The 15,000-nt window shown below is 38.7% G+C and overlaps 1 protein-coding gene across 3 annotated transcripts in view; it reads right to left on the reverse strand.

Annotated features, from left to right (window-relative positions):
• Nucleotides 1-15,000, reverse strand: part of LOC144978838 (uncharacterized) — a 19,101-nt gene that overhangs the window by 254 nt on the left and 3,847 nt on the right. For all 3 annotated transcript variants that reach the window (XM_078925390.1, XM_078925391.1, XM_078925393.1), the window contains exons 2-8: nt 11,881-12,349; nt 10,894-11,071; nt 8,151-8,288; nt 4,563-4,755; nt 1,335-1,487; nt 913-1,085; nt 1-509 (exon numbers count right to left, since the gene is read on the reverse strand). The exon at nt 1-509 is cut by the window's left edge and continues 254 nt beyond it. In XM_078925390.1, coding sequence (XP_078781516.1) covers nt 1-509; nt 913-1,085; nt 1,335-1,487; nt 4,563-4,755; nt 8,151-8,288; nt 10,894-11,071; nt 11,881-12,349 — 1,813 coding nt within the window. The remainder of the gene's footprint in view (nt 510-912; nt 1,086-1,334; nt 1,488-4,562; nt 4,756-8,150; nt 8,289-10,893; nt 11,072-11,880; nt 12,350-15,000) is intronic.

Genomic DNA, 15,000 nt, shown 5'->3' on the forward strand with positions numbered 1-15,000 from the left:
CCGTCATTCAAACTCATTTTATTTGTGCCTTCCCCAAAACTCTTCAATTTTTTTTCTCCCCTGACAACTTTTCTAACACTTTTATCATTTCCGATATCACGAAGATCATATTTCACATCATTTAAAATTGGCTTTGACCTTGACCTCTCACCTTTTCTTCTACCAACACTGACACTGTTATAACTAAATCTATACGCATCCTGAATAGAACTATTTCTATCTTTATCCAGCCCATCATTTCTACTCTGATGAGATTTCTGACGTGTTTTGACGACGTGATTAAACCTGTCAGGAGACAATATATGAGAAGATGAATCCACGTTTTTCAGTAGATGTGAATTTGCCAGATTGGATGACGTGTCAGAGGATTGCAAAACAAACAACCTGACGAGTTGTGTGAGGAATAATGAAGACACGTAATGACAACTTGAAGCCTCACTGGACGGGACCTTGAGCCGTTTCTCCAACTCAGAAATCAAACTGGCCACATGACCTTGACCCAAAATGACCTGAGAAAATATCGAGTTACAACAAAATAAAAACAAAATAATTGGAAGGGAAATACAAAAACTGAATAAACCAAATATTTATAAATCTAAACATAATAGTGTTTTTTTGTTTTTTTTTAACCGGATATTATGTTTATTCTTACATTTTTTTACAAGTCCTACAAGGGACACCTCATCATTTGGTTGCTCGTGGAATAGAAATAGAGTGGATATCGGGTTTTCCCATAACCAAAGGGGTGAAATATAGGCATTTGGTGAACAAGGGAATTGAAGATTATCATGTTTGGAGGGGGAAAGGGGTAGAGAATTATGATGATGATGATGATGATGATGATGATGATGATGATGATGATGATGATGATGATGTTAATGACAACGTTGCTGATGACAGTGTCCTACATACATGTTGGAATGCTTGGTAGATGGCACCAAATACAGGTTCTTTGTCCAGATGAAAGGCCCCCCTGGACGCATGGACCAGGGAAACACCCCTCTCTTCGGCTGCCTTACAATTGCTGGTGTACATGCAGTGGTCGGTGCGATAGTTCCAATCACAGGGGATCACGTACACTTGGTCTGTATGCAATGAGAATGACAAAAGAATCAACCCTGCTGTTTCTACTTTGATGGTTAAAATGTGAAACATCATCTCTCTCTCTCTCTTCATCTCCCAAACTCTCTTTCTCACACACACACACTCTCTCTTCATCTCCCAGTCTCTCTCTCTCTCTTCATCTCCCAGTCTCTCTCTCTCTCTCTCTCTCTCTCTCTCTCTCTCTCTCTCTCTCTCTCTCTCTCTCTCTCTCTCCCTCCCTCCCTCCAGACCTGGTCGTTTGGAAAGGTAAATGTTGATGAGATCCTGGTCCCCCCAGGTCATGGCCAGACGATAGGTCTCGTAGTCCTGCTGTAAGACGGCCAGCCAATCTGTGTCACGCCGTATCCGTGTCAAGTTCATCAACATCACTCCAGAGTTCACACCTGAACGTTTTGGATGGAAGAAAAAAAAGTCAGCTGGGAACAAAAATGTGACGTCAAAAAAATGGTTCCAATCTCATTGGAAGTGTAAAACCACCCTTCTGGAGGACTGGATTGATACCTTGTGTAATTCATTTTCTAGTGTCAGAGTGATGACATCAAATTGTCTGAGTCTAAATATATACTGGTCGTCAATAAAGATCATCCATCCTCCCTCTTTTACATCCCATAATCCTAAGAATCTGCCTCTACATCCTACCACTCTAATAGTTATGTCACCTTTTGATTCAATATGTAACATATACATTATTGAACTCCAAAAGACTGGTTACATACACACTTCCAAGGAGTTTGGAACTGGAAGACTTCTCTGCCCTATTGAACACGGATTTGAAAAGATAAAAATGAAGAAAAATGTGGATATTTTTCTCAAAGGTTCCGTAGCCAAAACTCTTCTTCAGCTAACACTGAAAACAGTTGAAATGTTAAACATTACATGAAATCCCACCAGACGCCACCCAGAATAGTTTTTTAATGTCGACTTCAAAGTTTGGTATTTTGTTCTTTTTTGTTTTCAGGCTATTTAAATTTACTATTCCATTCATTATTCAATATTCTACATAACTTTTTACAGCCACGAAGCTTCTAACGGCTTAGTACACATAATTGACAAAGCTTCTAACAGCTTAGTACACATAATAGACAAAGCTTCTAACAGCTTAGTACACATAATAGACAAAGCTTCTAACAGGTTAGTACACATAGTAGACAAAGCTTCTAACAGCTTAGTACACATAATAGACAAAGCTTCTAACAGCTTAGTACACATAATAGACAAAGCTTCTAACAGCTTAGTACACATAATAGACAAAGCTTCTAACAGCTTAGTACACATAATAGAAAAGCTTCTGACAGCTTAGTACACATAGTAGACAAAGCTTCTAACAGCTTAGTACACATAATAGACAAAGCTTCTAACAGCTTAGTACACATAATAGACAAAGCTTCTAACAGCTTAGTACACATAATAGACAAAGCTTCTAACAGCTTAGTACACAGTAATAGAAAAGCTTCTGACAGCTTAATACAACATAATAGACAAAAGCTTCTAACAGCTTAGTACACAGATAATAGAAAAAGCTTCTAACAGCTTAATACACACATAATTGACAAAGCTTCTAACAGCTTAGTACACATAATAGACAAAGCTTCTAACAGCTTAGTACACATAATAGACAAAGCTTCTAACAGCTTAGTACACATAGTAGACAAAGCTTCTAACAGCTTAGTACACATAATAGACAAAACTTCTAACAGCTTAGTACACATAATAGACAAAGCTTCTAACAGCTTAGTACACATAATAGACAAAGCTTCTAACAGCTTAGTACACAGATAATAGAAAAAGCTTCTGACAGCTTAATACACACATAATAGACAAAAGCTTCTAACAGCTTAGTACACAGATAATAGAAAAAGCTTCTAACAGCTTAATACACACATAATTGACAAAGCTTCTAACAGCTTAGTACACATAATAGACAAAGCTTCTAACAGCTTAGTACACATAATAGACAAAGCTTCTAACAGCTTAGTACACATAGTAGACAAAGCTTCTAACAGCTTAGTACACATAATAGACAAAGCTTCTAACAGCTTAGTACACATAATAGACAAAGCTTCTAACAGCTTAGTACACATAATAGACAAAGCTTCTAACAGCTTAGTACACATAATAGACAAAGCTTCTAACAGCTTAGTACACATAATAGACAAAACTTCTAACAGCTTAGTACACATAATAGACAAAGCTTCTAACAGCTTAGTACACATAATAGACAAAGCTTCTAACAGCTTAGTACACATAATAGACAAAGCTTCTAACAGCTTAGTACACAGATAATAGAAAAAGCTTCTAACAGCTTAATACACATAATAGACAAAAGCTTCTAACAGCTTAGTACACAGATAATAGAAAAGCTTCTAACAGCTTAATACACACATAATTGACAAAGCTTCTAACAGCTTAGTACACATAATAGACAAAGCTTCTAACAGCTTAGTACACATAATAGACAAAGCTTCTAACAGCTTAGTACACATAGTAGACAAAGCTTCTAACAGCTTAGTACACATAATAGACAAAGCTTCTAACAGCTTAGTACACATAATAGACAAAGCTTCTAACAGCTTAGTACACATAATAGACAAAGCTTCTAACAGCTTAGTACACATAATAGACAAAGCTTCTAACAGCTTAGTACACATAATAGACAAAGCTTCTAACAGCTTAGTACACAGATAATAGAAAAAGCTTCTGACAGCATAATACACACATAATAGACAAAGCTTCTAACAGCTTAGTACACAGATAATAGAAAAAGCTTCTGACAGCATAATACACACATAATAGACAAAGCTTCTAACAGCTTAGTACACAGATAATAGAAAAAGCTTCTAACAGCTTAATACACACATAATAGACAAAGCTTCTAACACCTTAGTAAACAGATAGTAGAAAAAGCTTCTAACAGCTTAATACACACATAATAGACAAAGCTTCTAATAGCTTAGTACACACATAATAGACAAAGCTTCTAACAGCTTAGTACACAGATAATAGAAAAAGCTTCTAACAGCTTAGTAAACAGATAGTAGAAAAAGCTTCTAACAGCTTAGTACACACATAATAGAAAAAGCTTCTAACAGCTTAATACACACATAATAGACAAAGCTTCTAATAGCTTAGTACACACATAATAGACAAAGCTTCTAACAGCTTAGTACACAGATAATAGAAAAAGCTTCTAACAGCTTAGTACACATAATAGAAAAAGCTTCTAACAGATTAGTACACAGATAATAGACAAATTTCTCTGGTAAGATAAACTAGAGTATTTATAACATTCACTCAAACGTACTTAAAAGCTTTCCAAGGGGTCCCCACCACCACCACCACCACTTGACATGTAGGACAAGAAGACATGCTGCCATTTAACACTAAAGAAACCAGAATAAAACCCAGGCCTACATCGGACAACGTAGCACTTGGAATAACTTTTTAAATTAGGTACGAACCGTATTCCCCATAGAATGGGTGGTTGGCAAATCGGTTGTACCAGCCAGCAGTTCCATCCTCGGACTCTCGTACCAGCCCAACTAGTTGACTAGTGTTAAATTTCTTGAAGAATTCCCACAATGCACCAGCAGACTGTAAGAATATTGTGTCCGTATCCACGTAGATCAGGCTATCCAATGACGTCAGTCGGTCCTGGAATTTTGTAGAAAGACTTGTAGTCAATAGGTTGGACCTCAGTCAGAAGATAGTAGCAATATGTAAAGATATAGCCATGTGCAAAAGTAAGTTCATACTTATTTCTTCCTTTATATCTTTTGCCTCAAAAAAGCTCTACGTTGTGTTATGTATCACTTTCAAGGTTGATCAATTACATATTCAATGAATGTAATTATTTTCCCATCTTTATATTCAATTAAAACATACAATGCATAGAATTTGAAACACTGACATTTTGACTTCGCAAAAATGTGCAAAGGTAAATATTTGAGGGTAATCTATACCGCGGGCAACTGGAGACACTTAAATTATAGAAATTTTACACCAATTTTGAAATTCAATAACGTTTTTGAAATCAACTTGACTTCACATACTATCAATTATATCAGTCTTTGTTTCTCTTTGACTCCAAGTACACAGTCGCAATGACAAATCATGCCTTGACTAAGTGTTGACAACCATAACTGTTTGTTTGTTTTTAAGGGTTTTACGGCGCTTGCAACACATTTAGGTTATATCAGCGCCAGTAAAAAGGAAGAAAATGGGATAGTAAAAAGTTCTAGAGTTACAATTGAAGGACCCAAGAGAACGTAAGACAAAGGGGAACAGGGAACAAATAGGGATCAGATGTAGATTCCAAGAGCATACCACTAATGTACTTAGTTTGAGATCACCTATAAGTCTCATAAGGACACAAGAACAAAATCCAACAAAGAGGAACACACTCAAATGCTTACATTATATATTAAAAATAACAAATATAATAATAAATAACAGAGAGATGATTTACAAGGAAAACAATATCATCTCCCAAAACAATAACTATGCATTTGACTGTTTCCCTCCCAGCCAGGACTCCGACCAGGGTCAGGAAAAAAAAAAAACAAGTAATCTCATTCCAAGACAAAGACAGAAAGCAAGTTGGAAAACAGATATAAGGGGATAGAAGACACAGTATGTACCTCCCTGCCCGATATGGGAGGTGAGGATCCCCACCCAGCCATAACTGTTTGATTGGACATGTTCAGGCTGAGCTGTTTGTTGCAAAATATTCATGCAGGTTTGATATATCACAAAAGGCTTTCTTCTAGTTTATAGAAAAGTACAGAAAAGCTGTGGATGTTTTCAGTAAGAAAATACCATTCACATTAGAAACAGGGAATGTCGTACTTTGGTAGTTTGGGGATGGATCCTGGGATGCCACAAGATATCCATGTGAGATTAAATGACAGTCAGTCATGCATCAGAGACAATGAAATCACAACAGTTTTTATACATGACAATGAACCACGGTACATGGCTTGAATTATACAGAGCTTTTTTAAGAGAACACTCATTTTATGCAAGGGTGTGGCCTCTGAGGGGGTGGGGGGTGATCGAAGTGGCCAAGTGTTTAGACATTCACTGTGATCCAGAAGGTCCGGGTTCGAACCCTGCTTCAGGCACTTTCGTTTTATTTTCCTTGGGCAAGATAATTAACCCCCAATTTGCTCACTTGGACAACATGGGTGATTCCTGTTGACATCAGACATCCTGTTTGATGAGTTATCTATATTCCTTCGTGGAATGCCCAGGCGACGATGTCTTGTGATGCCGTGGCGGAAGGGCATAATTTTTTGTGACCATCAGTGAATCGTGACATGAATCCGACTGAGAACATGGGAGATAACTCTGAAGCACCATCAGTGAATCATGACATGAATCCAACTGAGAACATGGGAGATAACTCTGAAGCACCATCAGTGAATCGTGACAAGAATCCAACTGAGAACATGGGAGATAACTCTGAAGCACCATCAGTGAATCGTGACAAGAATCCAACTGAGAACATGGGAGATAACTCTGAAGAAAGACGTCCATAGTCTTGGTCTCCATCAAAACCGATGATTTTAACTTTTCCAAGAGACCTGGGATATTCTCACTGCTGAATTAATTGAACAATTTTACTTTGTCCCTGTAAAGGCTAATCATTTATCAACTTAAAGATGGACACACGAACGGTTCATCAAGTTGTGTAGATTTGCAAACTCTGTCGCTTCTTAAACTTTTGTTATCATTTTAAATACAAGGTATTGGGATTAACATATTATTATTTATATTCATTGAATGGAGACACATACGAGCTTTCCATTAATTTATAACAAATGAAAATAATTGTTTTGTACTCAAAATTATGACAGTTCAAGCGGTGTGAACTTACTTTTGCACATGACTGTATAAATAGACTAAACTCTATAAATAAATAAATGTGTGTGTGTGTGTGTGTGTGTGTGTGTATGTGCTTGGATGTGGTATATGTGAATGTAATAGAAATTAATAAATAAATGTGTGAGTGTACCTGGGTGTGGGACATGTGTGTGTGAGTGTGTGTGTGTATGTGTGTGTGTGTATACATTTTATAAATAGATAAATAAATAAATAAACAAATAAATAAGCAAATAAATATATTTTAAAAATAAGTAAATATATAAATAAGGAAATAAGCAAATAAATTATTCTTCTTCCAGGTAAGTTTTTTATTCAGGTTAATCGAGAAAAAACACTGACAAAGGGGAAAATTAAAATAATTTGTTAATAGCAGGGCTCGAACCCACAACCCTCCGGATGTAAGTGCAATCCTTATTTCCTATTCCTTTTGCCATCTCACTTACCCACAAGGTCCATTTCAAATCTCTCTCTACTCAGTTATTTTTACTGGTTGACAACCAAGAAATTGGTCATCACTAAAAATAAAATGTTCTAATTAAATCAACTTTAGGACAGAATCATCAAATGTCGCAGTTTATATAATTGCCCCCCCCCCCCCCCCCCCCCCCCCCCACTCATCTGCATATGAAGATCTTTGCAGATGTGAGAGGAAGACACACAAAGTAAAATTTTATCAGACTGTTCTACTATTTTTTTGTTTTTAAGGGTTTTACAGTACTTGCGACACAATTAGATAATTTCAGCGCCAGTAAAAAAGGAAGATGATGGAGAAAAGTTTTAAATCTGAAATTTAAAAAAAAAAAAGAAAAAGAAAAGCAAGATAAAGGGGGCTGGTGGGGTGGGGGGGAGGCTGGTGGGGAGGGGGAGGGGCAGGTTCAAAAAGTAAAAGGGAACAAAAGATTCCATTGATTCACAAGCAAAGGACCAGCTATGAAGGATGCACTCAAATATTTACACATTCAAACTAATATCTTTATAAGTATGTATCCAACAGATGAATTACATGGAAAATAAAAACAGCATCTCTGATAACAGGTATAACAGGATCCCCGCTAGGACCAGGAAAAAGCTGAGTAATCCCAATCGAGAACAAAGACAGAGAGTAAAACATGGAAAGGGAAAACAAGAGATACAATTTTGTTGTGAGTATTTCATCAACTCACCGGCAAGAACAGTCTCTGGGATGCACATGGTTTGTAGAGTTTGTTCCAGGCGGTCAAAGTCATGTGACTATGAGGGAAAGCGACGTCGTAGATGTGGTAGGAAAGGTGGTGATGAAGCTGTCGTGGCCAGGACTCCAACTGGAAAAAAAATTATAAATTCTCAATTCATTCGTCCATGGAAATTTTGTTGCTTTTTTGGTGTTTTTTTTTTTTCAATATTGTCATCAGGTTGCGATGCAATTTCTTCATCAGTGTGTCAAAATAGTGTGATAAATACTCACCAACCGTAGAACTGACAATATTGTCAATTTGGCATGTACTAAGGGTAGCTTAGTCCTATTTGTTGACTGGAAATAAATCGTCAAGGGGATGGAAAGGGCTAAATAGCAAGAAATATTTTGATTGGATAATGCTAAGTAACGCTCGAACCATCAATTAGGACAGGCAGTCATGTGATCAAGGCATTGTCTCCTTATTGCGATGAAAAATTGTTGAGGGAATTTGAATGCTTTTATTGATTGGTTGAAATTCAAACCTAACAAAATCCAACCATATAAGAAGCCAGTCGATAGACCACACACGGGGCCACACACAGGGCCACACACAGGGCCACTACTGATTCCTTTGTGAAGGAGGTGATCCAGCAACTGGCCTATAGGAAACCTACTCATATAAAAAAGGTTGAAATCAAATATAAAATAATACTCAGTTCTGACTGTGACAAAAAGTAAAAAAGGAGAAAAATTCCCATTTTTAGAGCGACTGAGATGATAAATTATCATTGATATTCTAGCTGTCTGGTGAAGAGTGGGAAACCAGGAAACTGACTAGGGGAAACCAGTACACTGACTAGGGGAAACCAGTACACTGACTAGGGGAAACTGTACTGGGGGAAACCAGGACACTGACTAGGGGAAACCAGTACACCGACTAGGGGAAACCAGTACACTGACTAGGGGAAACCAGTACACTGACTAGGGGAAACCAGTACACTGACTAGGGGAAACCAGTACACTGACTAGGGGAAACCAGTACACTGACTAAGGGAAACCAGTACACTGACTAGGGGAAACCAGTACACTGACTAGGGGAAACCAGTACACTGACTAGGGGAAACCAGTACACTGACTAGGGGAAACCAGTACACTGACTAGGGGAAACCAGTACATTGACTTGGGGAAACCAGTACACTGACTAGGGGAAACCAGTACACTGACTAGAGGAAACCAGTACACTGACTAGGGGAAACCAGGACACTGACTAGGGGAAACCAGTACACTGACTAGGGGAAACCGGTACACTGACTAGGGGAAACCAGTACACTGACTAGGGGAAACCAGTACACTGACTAGGGGAAACCAGGACACTGACTAGGGGAAACCAGTACACCGACTAGGGGAAACCAGTACACCGACTAGGGGAAACCAGTACACTGACTCGGGGAAACCAGTACACTGACTAGGGGAAACCAGTACACTGACTAGGGGAAACCAGTACACTGACTAGGGGAAACCAGTACACTGACTAGGGGAAACCAGTACACTGACTAGGGGAAACCAGTACATTGACTAGGGGAAACCAGTACACTGACTAGGGGAAACCAGTACATTGACTTGGGGAAACCAGTACACTGACTAGGGGAAACCAGTACACTGACTAGGGGAAACCAGTACACTGACTAGGGGAAACCAGTACACTGACTCGGGGAAACCAGTACACTGACTAGGGGAAACCAGTACACCGACTAGGGGAAACCAGTAACCGACTAGGGGAAACCAGTACATGACTAGGGGAAACCAGTACACTGACTAGGGGAAACCAGTACACTGACTAGGGGAAACCAGTACACTGACTAGGGGAAACCAGTACACTGGCTAGGGGAAACCAGTACACTGACTAGGGGAAACCATTACACTGACTAGGGGAAACCAGTACACTGACTAGGGGAAACCAGGACACTGACTAACTGACTAGGGGAAACCAGTACACTGACTAGGGGAAACCAGTACACTGACTAGGGGAAACCAGTACACTGACTAGGGGAAACCAGTACACTGACTAGGGGAAACCAGTACACTGACTAGGGGAAACCAGTACACTGACTAGGGGAAACCAGTACATTGACTAGGGGAAACCAGTACACCGACTAGGGGAAACCAGTACACTGACTAGGGGAAACCAGTACACTGACTAGGGGAAACCAGGACAATGACTAGGGGAAACCAGTACACTGACTAGGGGAAACCAGTACACTAACAAGGGGAAACCTGTACACTGACTAGGGGAAACCAGGACACTGACTAGGGGAAACCAGTACACTGACTAGGGGAAACCAGTACACTGACTAGGGGAAACCAGGACACTGACTAGGGGAAACCAGTACACTGACTAGGGGAAACCAGTACACACTGGACTAGGGGGAAACCAGTACACTGACTAGGGGAAACCAGGACACTGACTAGGGGAAACCAGTACACCGACTAGGGGAAACCAGTACACTGACTAGGGGAAACCAGTACACTGACTAGGGGAAACCAGTACACTGACTAGGGGAAACCAGTACACTGGCTAGGGGAAACCAGTACACTGACTAGGGGAAACCAGTACACTGACTAGGGGAAACCAGTACACTGACTAGGGGAAATGTCATTTTGAAAAGGAGGAAATTCGTCCTCTGACTCCTTTTTTTTATTTATGCGGATCTGAGGAAAACTGAAGGCACTGTATAATGATGACTTCCTACCTCTGCTTGAATGATGGCCTGTCTTTCTTTATCGGCTACAATGTGAAACACCAGCCTAACGTCAACAGTGACAATAACAGCCGACTTGAGCATCGTCATTGCTTCGACAGCCCGATTCTCACAGACAACGACACACAGATGAACCAACGTTTTGTTGTTGTCAGGACTTGTAAACTTCCTGAAATGTGAAATTTGGAAAAACATTTAAGCCTTTTGTTTCATTTTAACAAATCGATATCTCCAAATTAAACAAAGAAATAAAATACAGTGCAGTACGAAAATCTCAAAAACATGGAAATCTTGAACACATCTCAATTCCCAGTTTCAATCCATCTATTTTCACAATACCGACAACATGAAAATCTCTAACTCTAATATATAGGAGGCGTACACGGAAATCTTGAGCTATTTGGACCTACCTTTCCACATTAGATGATAAAATTCTTCTGCCTGTTTCTATTGAATGGAAATGAAAGAGGCCACCATTCTCCATTGGTGTTAACTGTGTCAATTAATGTGTTTCCACATGTGTGTGTGTGTGTGTGTGTGTGTGTGTGTGTGTGTGTGTGAGTGGAGAGAGGGGATGTATGAATAAGGTCCTACTGTATGTTTGACTAGGGTCTTATGCATGCAACCCTTCACTCTAATGTGTATCAGTACCAGTGGAAGACTAGCAAGGCAGTGATGGCATGAGGCTGTTACTGTTATGTATTAAAATCAAAGAAGTGATAGGAGTGGGGAAGGTAGGGTGATGGGTAGATAAGTGCGGAGTGGTCGTGTTTAGGTAATGGATAAAGATGTTGTTTTTGGTGTCGCTAGGAAATAGGCATCAGTATCTTAAATTCTTATTTGGTGTATAGGGGGCAAGTAATTATAGAATATAATTGAGGGATTTGGTATTGAGAGCATTAGAACCAAATCTTACATTCCATTGTTTAAACAGAACGTTATCTCAAAAACAAGAGATGAAAAAAAAGTAATTTTTACCTTGAAACGACAGCTCTCTGATCTTTGGGTTCAAACAGCTCAACCGTCTTCTTCCTCTTCCTCTGTCCGTCATTATCGGGTATACTGTTGTCATAATAAAATTCCTGTTTCGCCGAATCCAAATTTTCCTTAACGAATGCATCATCAACTTGTGATTTTTTACGAGTCAGTAATTCATTTTGCTCCTCGTTAATTTGGGTGTTTATATCATTCTCATCCGAGGAAAAATGATTTTCTTTTAAAACTTGTTTGTCAGAATTGTCTCCCTCTTGTTCTGCCTGGGCCATTTCCATAAAGAACATTCCCCCATCTTCAACTGGAATCCGCTGATAACGGCCATGGGGATCGTCCTCCACATCGATGATGAAGAACAATAAAACAGCAACAAAGATTACCACAGTGACCCCAATCTTGAAAAACATTCTTCGCTTCGGCTTCATGAAGACAAAATTGGTCAGGACCCCACACTCTGAAAAAAAATTTTTGAAATATATAATAGGTTGCTGATGCAATCGCAATGGCTCAGTTGTCCAAGCACTTGCTTCACATGCAAAGGGATCTCGATTCATCCTGGGTCAAGTCAAGATTTTTTGGACCCCATTAACAACCAAGAATGTCCTGATTTTTATCTTCAAGAGTGATCAAAAAACTGGATACGAGTTTGTAAAGAGTTTGTTTTAGAAGGCATTAATTCCATTAGTAATTGCCTTTGATTGCCTTTAAGTATTAGTTCATAACTCAAATTCTACAAATAATTATATATTCATTGGTTCTATCTAGAATTTAATTCAGAAATTTGTGTCAAGACAAAGACACTTGGATAAAAAAAAAAAAAGCCCAAATTATGCCAGAGATTGAAATAATACATCAGTAAAAGGTGTTGAAAAACTGCTAAATGATCTAATTTAGATTTAGATTCTAAAAACAAGTAAGGCAATGGAACCGACAATATTTCACAACAGCTTCCAAAATGGTAGCAAAGGAGATTGGCCCTGCACCGACTAAACTATTTGAAATGTCTCTTAAATCAGGCGTCATATTCCAAATGTAGAAACATGTACAATATGTACAGCCAGTCTTTTATGTCTCTTAAATCAGGCGTCACATTCCAAATGTAGAAACATGTACAATATGCACGTCTTTGTCTCTAATCAGCGTCATTCCAATGTAAAATTACATATGTAAGCAGTCTTTATGTTCTTAAATCAGGCGTCATATTCCAAATGTAGAAACATGTACAATATGTACAGCCAGTCTTTTATGTCTCTTAAATCAGGCGTCATATTCCAAATGTAGAAACATGTACAATATGTACAGCCAGTCTACAAAAAAGGTGATTGGGAAATGTCTGTAAAAAATCCCCCAAACTCCCTGACTTGTACATGTTGTAAACTACCTAGAGCACATCGTACAGTCTTCTATCTCAGATCATCTTGAGTCACATTAATTCAATTACTGAATGATGCTCAGCACAATTTCAGAAAAGGTAGATCAACATGTGAAACACAATTAGTCTCCATGGTCGATGACTTCTCACTGGAATTTGACAAACAAACGTGATATTCCTTGATTTCGAGAAAGATTGTGATAAAGTACCACATACGCACCTTCTCTACAAGATCCACGACGTTGGAATAATTGGTCAGACACTGAAATCACAGGGGAGAAATTCCATAAGCTCCTCAGTCTAGAATTTCTTTCAATTAGTATTTTCACCGAGGATCTTTTGTATATTTATTCAATTTGTCAACATATAGTTAGTATTTTAAAAACTCTAGAACAAACCTGGATAGATTAATGAAAGTTTAAAATTTCCCAACATGCCATGGCCATTCTTTTGGTTCAATGATGCCATTTTGTCGTTGAATTATTGAAAGGAAGTGAAAATCACTCCCAGGGTTGTTGTTTTTTTCTATTAGGGTTAGCTCGAGGTCAAAGGATATTTTTTTCTATTAGTAGTTATAGGTCTTAGTAAAGGTCCTAGGGTGTTTGTTTTTCCAGGGTTAGTTAAAGGTACTAGGTTTATTTTTTCTTAGGGTCAGTTAAAGGAATATATCGGTTGTTTCCTCAGCATGAGGAGCTTACGGTAGGCCTCCCGATCACAGTGCATATTTTGAAATGTGTGAGTGTGTGTGTGTCTTGAAATTCATCAATCTGAACTGTAGTCGGGATCCCATATATAAAGAGCCCCAACGACCACGAAGACGAAGATGATGATGATGATGATGATGATGATGATGATGATGATGAAATGGTGGTTGAAGTATGAGTGACAAATTTCATACTGGTGGAGATCAAGGCTTCCTGTTATCATGTTACCACGGGGCCAGCGTGGATCAGCGGTACGGTCTTTGCTTCGTACCCGAAAGTTACAGAGTTTGATCACCTACTGCTGCGCTGTGTGGCCTTGAGCAAGTCACCTTGCCCTGGCTCAATTTGCGGCACTGCACTGCAGCTAACGCCTGGGTTATTCCACCCTTCCCTTGGAATAGACCCTAGAGATAAATTTCCCCTATGGGATGAATAAAGGGAATTTTATTTTTATTTTTTTAATTAATTTTTTAAAAACCAGTTTGTCACAGGCCCAGTTTGTGACAGCCTTCAGTGGGAAAGCATGTTAGTTTGTCAGAGGCCCAGTTTGTCACAGGCCGATCCTGCCTCGACTGTGCCCTGTGCATGATGGAAGTTATCACTGACACTCAAAATAATTATGTTTCTTTTTAAGATCAACTCATTTTCTTGTGTGTAAAACAAGTTCATTGCAACTGGAAGTTATGAGAAGAGTAAGTAAAGTGAAGGGCTAACTGAAATGAATGTAATGTAATTTAGGCATACAATAATGTTCTCGAGTAAAACAAATAATAAACTGGCATATTAATTTCTTATATGTGCAGGACACCATAAAACTTAAGTGATTGTACATCATTTTGTACATCGGATTTACAGTCTGACAAAGAAAGAAAAAGAAATAATCTAAATCTAAGACTCACTAAAACTACTACCTTAGTCAAAAGTCTACTTGCACTAATCTGGAGCCTGTGACAAACTGGGTCTAGGACAAACTGGATCTGCGACAAACTGGGTCCATGGGTGAAAGTTACTCAATGATATTAATCCTGC

The sequence above is a fragment of the Berghia stephanieae genome, chromosome 8 (assembly GCF_034508935.2).
Source record: "Berghia stephanieae isolate SIO BIC M18660-M18661 chromosome 8, UCSD_Bste_1.3, whole genome shotgun sequence".
In the NCBI taxonomy this organism is placed as follows: Eukaryota; Metazoa; Mollusca; class Gastropoda; order Nudibranchia; family Aeolidiidae; genus Berghia; species Berghia stephanieae.